The 14,309-nt window shown below is 42.7% G+C and overlaps 1 protein-coding gene across 1 annotated transcript; it reads left to right on the top strand.

Annotated features, from left to right (window-relative positions):
- The first annotated feature begins 1,341 nt into the window (after positions 1 to 1,341).
- On the top strand, positions 1,342 to 1,808 carry UBE2L5 (ubiquitin conjugating enzyme E2 L5). The gene has a single exon (XM_003919711.3). It carries the CDS (start codon positions 1,342 to 1,344, stop codon positions 1,804 to 1,806), a length of 465 nt encoding a protein of 154 aa, XP_003919760.1. The 3' UTR covers positions 1,807 to 1,808.
- Positions 1,809 to 14,309: the final 12,501 nt, after the last annotated feature.

The raw sequence follows: 14,309 nt of genomic DNA, 5'->3' as shown, positions 1-14,309 counted from the left end.
TAGTACCATTAATAATTTATTGTAAAAGATCATCTTACCTTTAAATATGTGATTTTAGAATAAGTTTTGCTGCCTTCTTACTGAACTTTTCATGTCGTTCTGGGTATAATACTTGTTCTACAGAAATTCAAGTCCCATTTTATAATTAAAACGGCAGGTTTCAGTATATTAAATAGTCTACAAAGTGAGTTATATCTGAAAATTCAAGTAAACAAGTATACATTTGTACTCTAATGTGACAACTTCTTGTGAAAATGCCTCAAAATCTATTATTTCTATCCCTTTGCATGCTGTATTTTTGTATATTTAACCTCCATTCATTATCATCTTTGGCTCACAGTTGATACATTTTATCATTTCCCATGTCTGAATTACTTCCTGTTGAGAACATGAACTGGATTAACAGAAATTCTTCAGGAAAAATTATTTAAACACCAAGGATCTCACTTTGTGTTGTGAAATGCAAGATGCGCAATCTGATCTAAATATAATATCAGTCTTCAGTCAGGCAACAGGTGAATATGCAGGTAGAATTATAATGTGTAAGGCCGGGCGCAGTGGCTCATATCTCTAATCCCAGCACTTTGGAAGGCAGACGTGGGCGGATGACTTGAGGTCAGGAGTTGGAGACTAGCCTGGCCAACATGGTGAAACCCTGTCTCTACTAAGAATACAAAAAAAATAAAAAGCTGGGCATGGTGGAGTGTGCCTGTAATCCAACTCCTTGGGAGGCTGAGGCAAGAGAATTGCTTGAACCCAGGAGGCAGAGGTTGCAGTGAGCTGAAATGGCGCCAGTGCACTCCAACCTGGGCCACAGGGGGAGACTCCAGCTCAAAAACAAAACAAAGGCCGGGCACGGTGGCTCAAGCCTGTAATCCCAGCACTTTGGGAGGCTGAGGCGGGTGGATCACGAGGTCAAGAGATCGAGACCATCCTGGTCAACATGGTGAAACCCCGTCTCTACTAAAGATACAAAAAAAAAAAAAAAAATTAGCTGGGCATGGTGGCGCGTGCCTGTAATCCCAGCTACTCAGGAGGCTGAGGCAGGAGAATTGCTTGAACCCAGGAGGCGGAGGTTGCGGTGAGCCGAGATCGCGCCAGTGCACTCCAACCTGGGCCACAGAGGGAGACTCCAGCTCAAAAACAAAACAAAACAAAACAAAAAAATGATCCTGTGTAGGATTGCGGATGATCACTCTAACTAGCCAATGGCTGAGCGGCTTTGCTCAGCGGAAGCTCAAACGGCCACATCAGAATTTTACTTGCGTGTATTCACAGGCAACCATTCCAAGGGGCCGTTACCGCGATGCATCCTGGGAAAGGAGCGACACCAACTCCAAGATGGCGGCCAGCAGCAGGCTGATGAAGGAGCTTGAAGAAATCCGCAACTGTAGAATGGAAAACTTCCGTAACATCCAGGTTGACGAAGCTAATTTATTTACTTGGCAAGGGCTTATTGTTCCTGACAACCCTCCATATGATAAGGGGGCCTTCAGAATCGAAATCAACTTTCCGGCCGAGTACCCATTCAAACCACCGAAGATCACATTTAAAACAAAGATCTATCACCCGAACATCGACGAAAAGGGGCAGGTCTGTCTGCCAGTCATTAGTGCTGAAAACTGGAAGCCAGCAACCAAAACCGACCAAGTAATCCAGTCCCTCATAGCGCTGGTGAATGACCCCCAGCCCGAGCACCCGCTTCGGGCTGACCTAGCTGAGGAATACTCTAAGGACCGTAAAAAATTCTATAAGAATGCTGAAGAGTTTACAAGGAAATATGGGGAAAAGCGACCTGTGGACTAAAATCTGCCACGATGGGTTCCAGCAAGTGTGAGCAGAGACCCCGTGCAGTGCATTCAGACACCCCTTAAAGCAGGACTCTAGAGATTCATACGTGCCACCGCCTGGCGTTCCCTTGTGGCAGTTACTAACTTTCTACAGTTTTCTTAATCAAAAGTGGTCTAGGTAACCTGTAAAGAAAAGATTAAAAATTTAAGATGTCCTAAAAAAAAAAAAAATAAATGGCCATTAATAGATTGAACTATACATCGGACCAGTTGGTGTTTTAAAATCATAAAATCTGGCTACCCTAAACAGGATGAGAGTTCACACAGCAGGATGTTGACACAGGGTCCTACCAGAACCCAGGGTTTACTTAGAGAACGTGAAAAGAAAAGAGTTTGTATGCTCTATTCCTTGCCGGTTTTTTTTTTTTTTTTTTTTTTTTTTTTTTTTTTTTTTTTTTTTTTTTTTTTTTGGTGGGTGGAGATAAGAGATGGGATGAGAGTGGCCACAGGAATTGGTATTGGTTGTGGGAAATCCATTTTTGTTTTAATTGATGTTGCCGGTTAAACAGATTTGGATTGAAATAGCTGCAGGCAGGGCGCCCTGGCTCATACCTGTAACGCCAGCACTTTGGGAGGCCGAGGCAGGTGGATCACCTGAGGTCAGGAGTTCAAGACCAGCCTGGCCAACATGGTGAAACCCCTTCACTACTAAAAATAAAAAATAAATAAATAAAATTAGTCGAGCATGAGGTAACAGGCACCTGTAATCCCGGCCACTCAGGAGGCTGAGGCAGGATAATCCCTTGAACCCTGGAGGCGGAAGCTGCGGTGAGCGGAGATTGCACCATTGCACTCCAGCCTGGGCAACAACAGCAAAACTCCTTCCCTGCTCCCCACCTTCAACAGATTTAAATACCTGGAGTGCACACCGTAATTGGGGTGTCTTTAGGCTGAAATAGAGACAACAGAAGGTGAGGCGCTTGGGAGGGACTCAGATGGCATTAGTAAAGAGTATGAAACAAATGCAAATTTCACAGACAAAAAAGTAGCTTTGCCACTTCTCATTTTTGCTGGGCTGCTCTGGAGTGCTGCATCTTTTATTGTGCCTAGGCTGCCATTCTTAAGGACATTTTCATTTTCTCCATCTCCCATCCCCCATCCCCCACCGCTTCTCCACTAAGGTCTTTTTGACAAGCTGCGCTTTCCTGCTTTAGTAATTGGTGATAAGATTTGTCCTGCAGAACATACACATAGAGGATCGTTCACTCTCCTCCTTTTATGAAATAATTTTAGAAATTGAGCTGTTAAAGGTTGTGTTTGAACACACTTTTTGGAACAAGAACTTTAATTAAAGGATCAAAAAGCCCAAGCTCTTGCTTTTGACTAACTGAAGCCAGTGTCTGTAATTTCTCATATCTAAAATCTATAGAAACTAGTGTGATTCCAGGGATGCACGAGGTCCCTGGGATGTCTGAACAGAAGGGCGTGGGAGGGAGAGCCGAACCCCTGCAGTCTTGCTCTGCTGGTGTAGGGGGAACTGCCCACTCCCACCCCACCCTGCACGGCAGGCTACTGAGTCAGCAGATTAAGCATTTTATAAATTGTATTTTAAATATATATTTTAAACTTGTCAAAAAGATAAATCTATAGAAATTTTTATCTTTTCCCTTCAACTTATAATATGAAAGTTTGCCTTCTTGAGTTGTCTTTGTCATGTGCACTAGGAGTAGCTCATGTGAATATCGTCAGTGAAGGGAAACCCCACATCTCGATCAGCAACGAGAAATCACCATGTTGAGATTCCAGGGATTTTCTTCGCTGGGCATTGTCGTAGCCAGTGTCTTCATGGAAGACATATTTTCATTCCATGACTATATTTGATGCCTAAGCACTTAATATCATCAGTTTATGACTACTGAACTTTAGAGGATCTTAGAATTTAACTGGCTCTAGAAAGTGGCAGAGAAACCTACACATGATTCCATGTCCTAACCCATAAGACATAAGCAATACATGCTGAGGAGGGAAGGTGAGTCATTCTCCTCCTGTTAGTCTGGGGGAATGTGTATGAGTCATTTTGTGCTTCTTTTTTTCCTTATTTTATTTTATTTTTAGCATAATAAAGTACCAAGCAAAGAGTTGTCTTGTTTTTGTTTTGGACAGTGAGGGCTACTGGTGAGGGTATATTCCTGAACTACCCCAGAGAACGCAGTCAGGAACTTCCCAGCAGGCTCAGAGAGGAGCCGTCAGCCGGAGGGAGAGAGGAACGGATTAGGAGAGGTAAGGGAACTAGGATTGCTTAACACGCAAAGGGTAAAATAGAGGCAGAGAATTTGTGTGCCCCAACAGGGGCAGGAAAACTGAGATGATGCCAACCAACTTCTAAGATTATTTTATTGATTCAGAGAAAATACAAAATTCAACCACAGCTAAACATTAAAAAGGGAAACTTTTCATTTAGAACCAAGAGTTACCATGAGTTGAGTAATAACATGAGCTGCCCTAAAGGTGATACATCCTAAACTGCTGGAGTGTGGAAGTGTTTGTTAAGTTGCCTTCTCTAGCTAACATTTTTCTACAACGCAAGCATCTAGGAAAAGACTGAAAAAGTGGCGACCCAGATATTTGAAAAGCCAGCTTTCACCCAAATATGAGAAAATGTTTAAATGTCAGGTAGGCGATGATGTTGGTCTTGCTCCTCCAGGGCGTTTATCTCGCAGGGACACTGTTGGGGTGCATGTGGAGTGGCCATGAGGGCACAGACCTGTGCCATGAAATCAACTTGAAAAGCTTGAGCTCACTTCCAAAACACTTCTCAAGCATGATAATAACCAACTATAGATTTATTTTGAGGGAATAATCTTTTACAAACTTTTATGTTCACTGTGTTGACTTGTGGTAGCTAGTGAAAACTGGGTGATTTCCCCCTTAATCTAGAGGTAGACCATTTGGAAACACAGCGGAAGAGACTTCCAAAATGAATAAATATCTCCTGCTGTTTGAAAAGTGAACCTTCTAAAGGATGAAGAAACTGCCCAGGCAGGTATTCTGAGTCACTGGGTGATTCTCGACATGTTGTTCGAACTTTCTCCAGCCTTAAGTGAAGTTAATGTTTTTCCTTCCACTGACTCATGATGGTGCCTTGGGGACAGAAGAAATGGATGTTAAAAATCCCAGTGCAAATTTCTAAAATGCCACAGGAAAAATCAGGTAAGAACCACTTTCGTGTGTGTGTGTGTGTGTATGTGTGTGTGTGTGTGTGAAGTGTAGCTGCTGTATAAAAGACACGCGGCACACAGTCTTCTTGGCTCAGAGGCAAAAATATTCATCTTTCTATAATTCAAAACCAAAAGTGGAGCAAACCACGGAAGGTTTTAAGAAGGGAAGCAGAATGTCCTTTTTAGACCATGAGGTGAGTCATGTTCTTTTCTCATGTCTCTGGGAAAGATGTGATCAGCGTAAAGATGTTTTATTGCTAATGCCTAGGTAAAGAGATCTCAGCATTCGTGTCTCAGAAACATGTCTTCAGATGCAGTTTCACCTCTCTAAAAATGAGCTCTCCTATGGGAAGGTTTGGTTACTAGTATAATTATAGGCTTCTGAGGGTGCCCTGGCTGTGTCTTTCGTTCATTCCCAACTGTTGCTCCTTCTTTAAAATATACATATGTCATGCCTCTGCATGGTCTCGTGACAGTACTGACTAGAATGCCTTTTCCTGCTAATGGGCCACATGCATAAAATAGTTTCACAACACATGGTTATTGGAAGGGCCATCTCTGAAACAGCATGTACCCCAGCACTTAATCTCAGCATCTCTCACCACTTAGTGAACACATTTAGTCACAAATCAGGCTGGGATTCTAATTTTTTAATTATTTATTTATTTTACAGACAGGGTCTCTGTTGCCCAGGCTGGAGTGCAGTGGCATGATCATAGCTCACTGTAACCTTGATCTCCTGCCTCAGCCTCCATAGTAGCTGGGACTACTACTGGTATGCCACCATGGCTGGCTAATTTATTTTTAAAAATTTTTGTAGAGACAAGGTCTCACTGTATCGTCCAGGCTGGTCTCGAACTTCCGGCCTCAAGTGATCATCCTGCCTCACTCTCTCAAAGCACTGGGATTACAGATGTGAGCCACCATGCCCAGTGCAGCCTGAGATTCTAAAGACAGGCAGGCAAGGGCCTTTGTTAGAAGAAAATTGTCTAAAATATCGCAAGCAAACGTGTGTTTTTTCTTGTTGAGGACATCACACAACACACGTCTCCACTCATGCAAGACACTGGGAAATGGGCCCTGTCAGAGATGTGTCCGTAAGAAGTGAGGCGCTAAGAAAGGTAGTTGACTGGCCTCAGTAGTGAGCAAGAGAAATAGGTCAACATTTCTGAACCACATAGAATACTGAGGAATTAGCGAGGTACAGAGACTCATGCCCAAGTCACCCACTACAGTTCAAAAAATATGCCTTTACACGTGGGAAGATGCTATGCAGCGACTATTAGAAAAGGATAGAAGAGTCTAAAAGGGTTTTTTGTTTTCTGGTTTTTTGTTTGGTTGGTTTTTTGGACTCACCGAAGTAGCCATTAGACCATCAAGTTTGAGAGACACATTTCAGAAAACACAAATGCCTGTAATCCCAGCACTTTGGGAAGCCAAGGTGGGTGGATCACTTGAGCTCAAGTTTAAATCCAGCCTGGGCAACATAGTAAGACCCCCATCTCTACAAAAAATACAGAAAGGTTTGCCAGCTGTGGTGGCTGCATGAGAGGCTGAGGTGAGAAGATCTCTTGAGCCCAGGAGGTTGAGGCTATAGTGGACCATGATTGTGCCACTATACCCTAGCCTGGATGACAGAGCAGAGCAAGACCTTGTCTCAAAAAAAAAAAAAAAAAAAAGGAAGAAAGAAAAAAAGCAAAAGAAAACACAAATGCCTGCTTCTGTATTAAGATACTCTTATTCCTACAAAAAGCCTGAAGAACCAGAAATGTAATTTGTTTACTCTTTCATTAAGTTGTCCAACAAACTTTACTGAGCACCTGCAATGACCAAAAGCTGCACCTGGGCCTGGAGATACAACTATAAAGGGGACCCATGCCCTGCCTTTGAGGAGTCTCCAGCCCTTACTCCATTTTAGGTTCTGCATATGTAATTTCAGGCTAATCTGCACAAGTGGACCACCTATTTGGAACATGAGAATCAGAGACAAGTGGTTTCTTAAACTCATCAATAACCAATTTCACTAAAATTGCTGTGCCTAGATATGAGAGAGAATTCACGCGACCTATTTCCAAAACCTCATTTAAAAATATACTTGGTGGCCAGGCATGTAATCTCAGCACTTTGGTTGGCTGAGGTGGGAGGATCACTTGAGACCAGGAGTTCAAGACCAACCTGGACAACATAGGACAACCCCATTTCTAAAAAAAACATTATCAAAGCATAGTGGTACTGCCTATACTCAGGTACTGCCTGAGTCTCAGCTACTCACGGGGCTAAGGCAGGAGCATCACCGGAGCCCAGGAATTTGAGGCTGCAGTGAGCTATGATGGCACCACTGCAGTCCAGCATAGGCGAGAGAGAGAGAGAGCTTGTCTCTGGGAAACAAAATAAAAACAACTCGGAAAACAAAAGTCAAGCAATGGACGTTTTGATTCTAAAGTGAGGTAATATTCCTGAACACCCATGCATGCTGCAATATCCATAATAGCAGGCAGAACAGGTGAGGTTAAGGGGAGATGCTTGCTGGGGCCCCTTCTTTTCCATCATTTTAGAATCAACCTCTCTTCTACGTATTTGAGAAGTAGTCAAGACCATCACCCCCAAGAGGCCGAAGAGGCCAATCCAACTGTAATGGATTCACACAGACTCACATAATCAGACAGACTTGGTGTTTTGTTTTGTTTTGTTCGAGATGGAGTCTCACTTTGTCACCCAAGCTGGAGTGCAGTGGCATAATTTCGGCTCACTGCAACCTCTGCCTCCCCGGTTCAAGCAATTCTCGTGCCTCAGCCTTCTGAGTAGCTGGGATTACAAGTGTGAGCCACCACCCTTGCCTAATTTTTGTATTTTTAGTAGAGATGAGGTTTCACCATTTTGGCCAGGCTGTCTCAATCTCCTGACCTCAAGCGATCCTCCCACCTTGCCTCCCAAAGTGCTGGGATTACAGGCCTGAGCCACCATACCTGGCCAGACTTGGTTTTTATAGAGGGGTAAAAAGGCCTACAGATAATACCGCTGGCCAGAGTCTGGATACGGAGGCAAAAGTCTAGTTTTGGAATGACTGATCTGACATGTCCCCTTACTTTTTCGGGTCCCAGGTTCCTCACTTGTGAAATAAGGGCATTATGCTGGATGATGTCCGAGGTCACTTCTCACATTCCATTATTCCATGATCACAGTGGCATTCTGAAGCATATTTTGCGCTTTTAATTCATTGACTAGGTATTTCATCGATGACCAAAGTTGCTTCAATGCTAAGATTAGAACAATTTTGGTGAGGCTTCAAAGTTAATAATTAATGCAAATAAATGAGCCATTTCACATCTCTACTAGTATGCTCTCCTTTCAAACTCTCTGTATAGGAGAGCAAATAAATAGCAAACAGCAATGAATTAATTCACAAGCAAAGGTTATTTCTGGGAATTGGGAAAGACAGACTCTTTTCTGTTTATATATACCTATTCTGTATATAAATATGTGTTCACATTTATAAATATATATGTACCATTTTTCATTAAATAAAAATATTCCCACATAATAACATTATGATGCTAACACTTAATAATATTTATTGAGCACATACTGTGTGCTAAGCACTGCTAGGACTTCACAGACATTATCAATGATTACTTATTTTCATTTATTTCTTCGAATTCCAGTCTTAATGCCACAGTTGATTTCTCAAAATATGGAGATTTACAAAATTTATTGTAAACATCTCATCTAGCAGGCACAACTTAATCAGAGTGTAAGGAAATGACAGTTTCTAAAAAATACTCTCAACTTGTCTGAATTTTAATGAAGAACTTTCTGGAAATGTATTCATTTGTGCATGTTTATCTGGGCTCAGGAATAAACTTTCCTCTTTGGTCCCCACAAAAACTTTCCTCTTTTGGACAGAGAGGAGAAATCCTGGAGATTATGGAGGAAGGGAGACATTTCCATCCCTAGTGGGATCAGAAAATTCTTAAAATCTCAGTTAGCCTCAAGGAAAATTTCCTGGCAATGAGGTTTATATTTGATATGTTGTGATATTTGAACCACATGCTCTGGAAACAGTTATAAAATAAACCTTCACATAACTGAGACAATTCAGGTGTGGTTCTTTTAATCTGGACCATATCAGAATTCATACTGGTACTGAGATTTCACTGATTTCCATCTCCTTTGTACATGCAGAATTCTCAAAGCAGTGATGAAACATTTAGTAGCATAAGAGATGTGTTTCATATTATGATGGTCATAAGGCTACATGTTTTCCCAAAATGTACAAATGCAATGTGCCATATTTTTTTAACTCATATCCCTGCATATGGAAAACAGATATAAAAATTGTTTACTTTGGTGACAACAAATGCCATTCTCTTGCTTAGTGGCTTTTGATACCCTTTAACCAAAGAAAACATGCAGCCTGTCAAGATACTAGAATCTCACTGAGTGCGGTGGCTCACGCCTGTAGTACCAGCACTTTGGGAGGCCAAAGTGGGCAGATCACCTGAGGTCAGGAGTTCGAGACCAGCCTGGCCAACATGGTGAAACTCTATCTCTACTAAAAATACACAAAAGTTAGCCAGGCGTGGTGGTGGGTGCCTGTAATCCCAACTACTCAGGAGGCTGTGGTAGGAAAATCACTTGAACCCAGGAGGCGAAGGTTGCAGTGAACAGAGATCGCACCACTACCCTCCAGCCTGGGTGACTGAGTGTGACTTTGTCTCACACACACACACACACACAAAAGATACTAGAATCTGTATTAAATATGATAATGAGTTTCTTATTCTCAGCCTCCTTTTTCTCTCTTTCCTTTTTTAATGACTCCATTGTTAAATAAGAAATGGATAATGTCAGCTCTCCCAGTGGCACTGGTAGTATTTGTTGCTGTTTCATAAATAATTGAGGAAAGCAACTGAAGCATAAAGAAGCTAATTATTTATTACGGTCTTCTTCTCTACCGAATATCACTATAATCTTTAATGTTAATGTCTTTCTTACAAGTGTATGGTTGGAAAATTGAAGTCAGTGAGTTTCATTGATAAATTAAGTAGCTATGAAATGTTATCAGGTGACTAGCTGATCCTGATTTTATCATCAAACTAAAACAGTACTTTGCTTAATTCATGCATTATCTAAATATTTATCTAAGTGTGTGTTGACATATTCTTTTTTTGTTCTTTTTTGAGACAGAGTCTCCCTGTGCTGTCAGGTTGGAGTGCAGTGGCACAATCTTGGCTTACTGCAATCTCTACCTCCTGGGTTCAAGCAATTCTGCTTCAGCTTCCCAAGTAGCTGGGACTACAGGCGTGTGCCACCATGCCCAGCTAATTTTTGTATTTTTAGTAAAGACGGTGTTTACTAAACCATCTTTATTAAAGATCCGCCCACCTCGGCCTCCCAAAGTGTTGGGATTATAGGCTTGAGCCACCTCGTCTACATATTCTTAATTGTTGCAACACCTTCTTTAAGTGAATCTCTTTTAGGGTAATAAGCAGTTTAAGCTGGTTCTCATAAGTCAAGTGCAAGCTTACCAGTCAACAGTTCAAAAACCAATGTGGTATGGACAAGACAGATCGAGCCAGGACAGAGCAACAGCCTGAGCGATGGAAAAACTGTGCTCAGAAGCCAGCCTAGCCAGGGCTGGCAATTTAGGCAGTTCACAAAGTAACTCAAAAGCCGCAATCTGGGAGCCTAGAATCAGCAGAGAAGTGTCGGATGTGGATATTGTCGGAAAGCATGTGCATTGTATGGCCAGAGTACGTCAGAAGAAACATGATTTTAGGATGTTGCTCTTGAAACTCTGCAGGATGCAGGCAGAGATCATTACACAAATGGATGTCGAAAAAGACAGGACGTTCCTTGTCTGGTTCAGCTACCATCTCCGTAAAGAGGAGTGCATAAAACCCACACAGATAATGCATCTCTACCCACCCATAAACATCCTCCAGAAGCATGAAGATACCTAACAGTTTTTAAGTGTCTCGATGACTTTGTTGTGCAAATTAGTCTAAATGAGCACTGCTTCTTTTCAGTTGTTCTGGAATTGGTGATACCACCGTCATCCTCTTGATTCCTGTAGAATCTTCTTGGACCCTGCCTTTACCGTCCATTTTGCCTGCCCCATGCTGACCCAGCCCCAGTCAATCTTTTAACTCCCATGGCAGGAACACCACAGAACACGCTGCCTAAAGCACCATTTATTTTTTTATTTGTTATTGTTAGAGACAGGGTGTCACTCTGTTGCCCAGGCTGGAGTGCAGTGGCATGATCTCAGTTCACTGCACCCTTGACTGCTTAGGCCCAAAGGATCCTCCCACCTAAGCCTCCTGAGTAGCTGGGACTGTAGGCACTCCACCACGCCTGGCTAATTTTTAGGTCTTGCAGAGATGAGGTTTTGCCATGTTGCTCAGGCTGGTCTTGAACTCCTGGGCTCAAACAATCAACCCGCCTTGCAGCCTTGGCGTCCCAAAGTTCTGGGACTACAGACATGAGCCACAGCACCTGGCTTTTTTTTTTTTTTTTTTTTTTTTTTTTTTGAGATAGGGTCTTGCTCTGTTGCCCAGGCTAGAGTGCAGCGGTGTGAACTCAGCTCATTATAGCCTTGACCTCCTGGTCTCAGGCAATCTTCCCATCTCTGCCTCCCAACTACAGGTGTGAGCCACCACATCTCGATAACTTTATTTTTTTGTAAAGACAGAGTCTCCCAATGTTGCCCAGGCTGGTCTTGAATCTTGGACTCAAGCAGTCCTCCTGCCTGGGCCTCCCGAAGTGCTGGGATCACAGGTGTGAGCCACTGCACCGTTTTAGTCACGGTCAATTTCCTGCTTGAGAAACTACAGTGGCTTCTGTGTCACTTTAATAAGTGCAACCTTCTTATGACTCTTTGCAGTCTCTAAAGGCAGGACTCCTCTTCTGTTCCTGAGCTAATCGATTTATTCCCTCCCTCCTGTGCTTGGCTTATCCCTGGGCCTAAGCCTCACCACCTGCTAGTCTCCCTCCAAATTTGGATTTCTTCCCCTCTCTTGTCTTCAAACCTACTGTCACTTTTGAATTTGAAGACATGTTGCTTTGCACGCTGCTCGTCTTTGGGGCACATCTGTGAGCGCCTGCGTGTGTAAGAGGGAGCGTTCAGAGAGTACCCAGTGAATGATGAAGTTGTACGTGAATGATGATTAGATGGGAGAGGCAGCTCAAGTGCAGAAGTGGTCTTTGCTTTTCAGTACAGAAAAATGTCGTGATATTTTTCTGGCACACTATAGAGAAAATGTTATATTGAAGCAAATTAATATATTTTAACTTTGTGTAGATGCAATAAGAATTACTTTTTAAATGGTGTATAAAGATAAAAGAAGTGGCTGAAAAGAACAATTTTTCAAATGAATGTGTCTAATGTCTCTCTTTTGTCCCTTCCCAAAAGGAAGGGAATAGAAATTTGTGAAGAGGGTCACATGCCATCACTTTTACATACTCACACACCATGTGATTTTGGAGTAGGATTGGAAAAGTCAAATTCCATAGTCTAAAAGTATAAAATAGTAGGAATTAGGGCTGGGTGCAGTGGCTCATGCCTGTAATACCAGCAATTTGGAAGGCCGAGGTGGGTGGTTTGCTTGAGTCCAAGAATTAGAGACCAGGCTGGGCAACATGGTGAAAGCCTGTCTCTACAAAAAAATACAAAAATTAGCCAGGTGTGGTGGCCTGTGCTTGTAGTCCCAGCTACTTGGGAGGCTGAGACAGGAGAATTGCTTGGGCAGGGGAGGTCAAGGCCGCAGTGGGTGGTAATGGTGCCATTGAACATCAGCCTGGGTAACAAAGTGAGACCCTATCTCAAAAAAAAAAAAAAAAAAAGCTGGGCGAGGTGGCTCACACCTGTAATCCCAGCACTTTGGGAGGCCAAGGTGGGCGGATCACAAGGTCAAGAGATCAAGACCATCCTGGCCAACAGAGTGAAACCCCATCTCTACTAAAAATACAAAAAATTAGCCAGGCGTGGTGGCATGCGCCTGTGGTCCCAGCTACTCGTGAGGCTGAGGCGGAAGAATCGTTTGAACCCAGGAGGCGGAGGTTGCAGTGAGCCGAGATTGCACCGCTGCACTCTAGCCTGGTGACAGAGCAAGACTCCATCTAAAAAAAAAAAAAAAGAAAGAAAGGAAAAGAAAATAGTAGAAATGGCTAATTGATGAACAAGTTAGTTCAAAAGAGAGCTCCCATCTGCCCACTGACCATATCCCAATTAAAGTAACTTCCAGAAATAATTCTTCAAAAATACACCATCTATGCAAAGGATTCTTTATTAATAATGTACATCAGGGTTTGGCAAACTATCTGTGGGCCAAATCCAGCCTACCTCCAGTTTGGGTAACTAAAAGTTGCTCAGAGTACAGCCAGGCTCACTCTTTTTGGATTGCCGATGGCTGCTTCATACTACAATGATGGAGCTGAGCAGTTGTCATAGAGATCTTACAACTCACAACACGGAAAACCTAAGTTGAAGATTGAAAATAAACCTTACAGGAAAAGTTTGCTGACCCTTGACCTACATGATATGAGGATATAGTGTGTAATTTGGCTGAAGTGCCATTAACTTGCTTTCTCCAATGGGAATGTAGCATGGTTGGGTATATTTATCTTGAAATAAGTGAGAGTTCCAGGCCTCTCATGTGTCCTTCCCATTAGACACTCACCTAGAGTCTGGAATCTTTCTAGCTTGCTAAGGAAGCGGTCGGTAACCTCTGGTCACCGAGTAGAGCGATCAACTCCTCCTGGCTTTCCAGGACTGTCATGGTTTAAAAACAAAGTCTCACCTTCTAGGAAATCCTTGAGTCCTGGGCACACCAGGATGGTTGGTCACCCTGAGATATAAGGATAGATGACAGGGCCTCGGGCAGACCGACTTGAGCTCAAATCCCATTTCTGCAACTTCACACCATGCAAACTTGGGCAAATTACTTTATCTCCCCAAACCTCAGTTATCCTATCTATGAATTGGGACTGAGTCTATTTGAGGATTTGTAAGGATTAAAGGAGATTATGAGCCAGGCACAGTGGCTCATGCCTATAATCCCAACACTTTGGGAGGCCAAGGTAGGAGGATCGGATCACTTGAGGCCAGGAGTTCGAGACCAGCCTGGACAACATGACAAGACCTTGTCTCTACCAAAAAAGAAATAAAATTATGCACAGTAAAAGAGCTTACCTTACACATAATAGGCATTGACTAAATACTAGTTCCCTTTCTATCTTTTTGACCATCATTAGCCAATTTTTTTTTAAAACTCAATCTTTAGCCAAAACTTCTTTTTTC

Source organism: Saimiri boliviensis, chromosome 16 (assembly GCF_048565385.1).
Source record: "Saimiri boliviensis isolate mSaiBol1 chromosome 16, mSaiBol1.pri, whole genome shotgun sequence".
NCBI classification, from domain to species: Eukaryota; Metazoa; Chordata; class Mammalia; order Primates; family Cebidae; genus Saimiri; species Saimiri boliviensis.
This window is presented reverse-complemented; position numbering and strand designations above follow the sequence as displayed.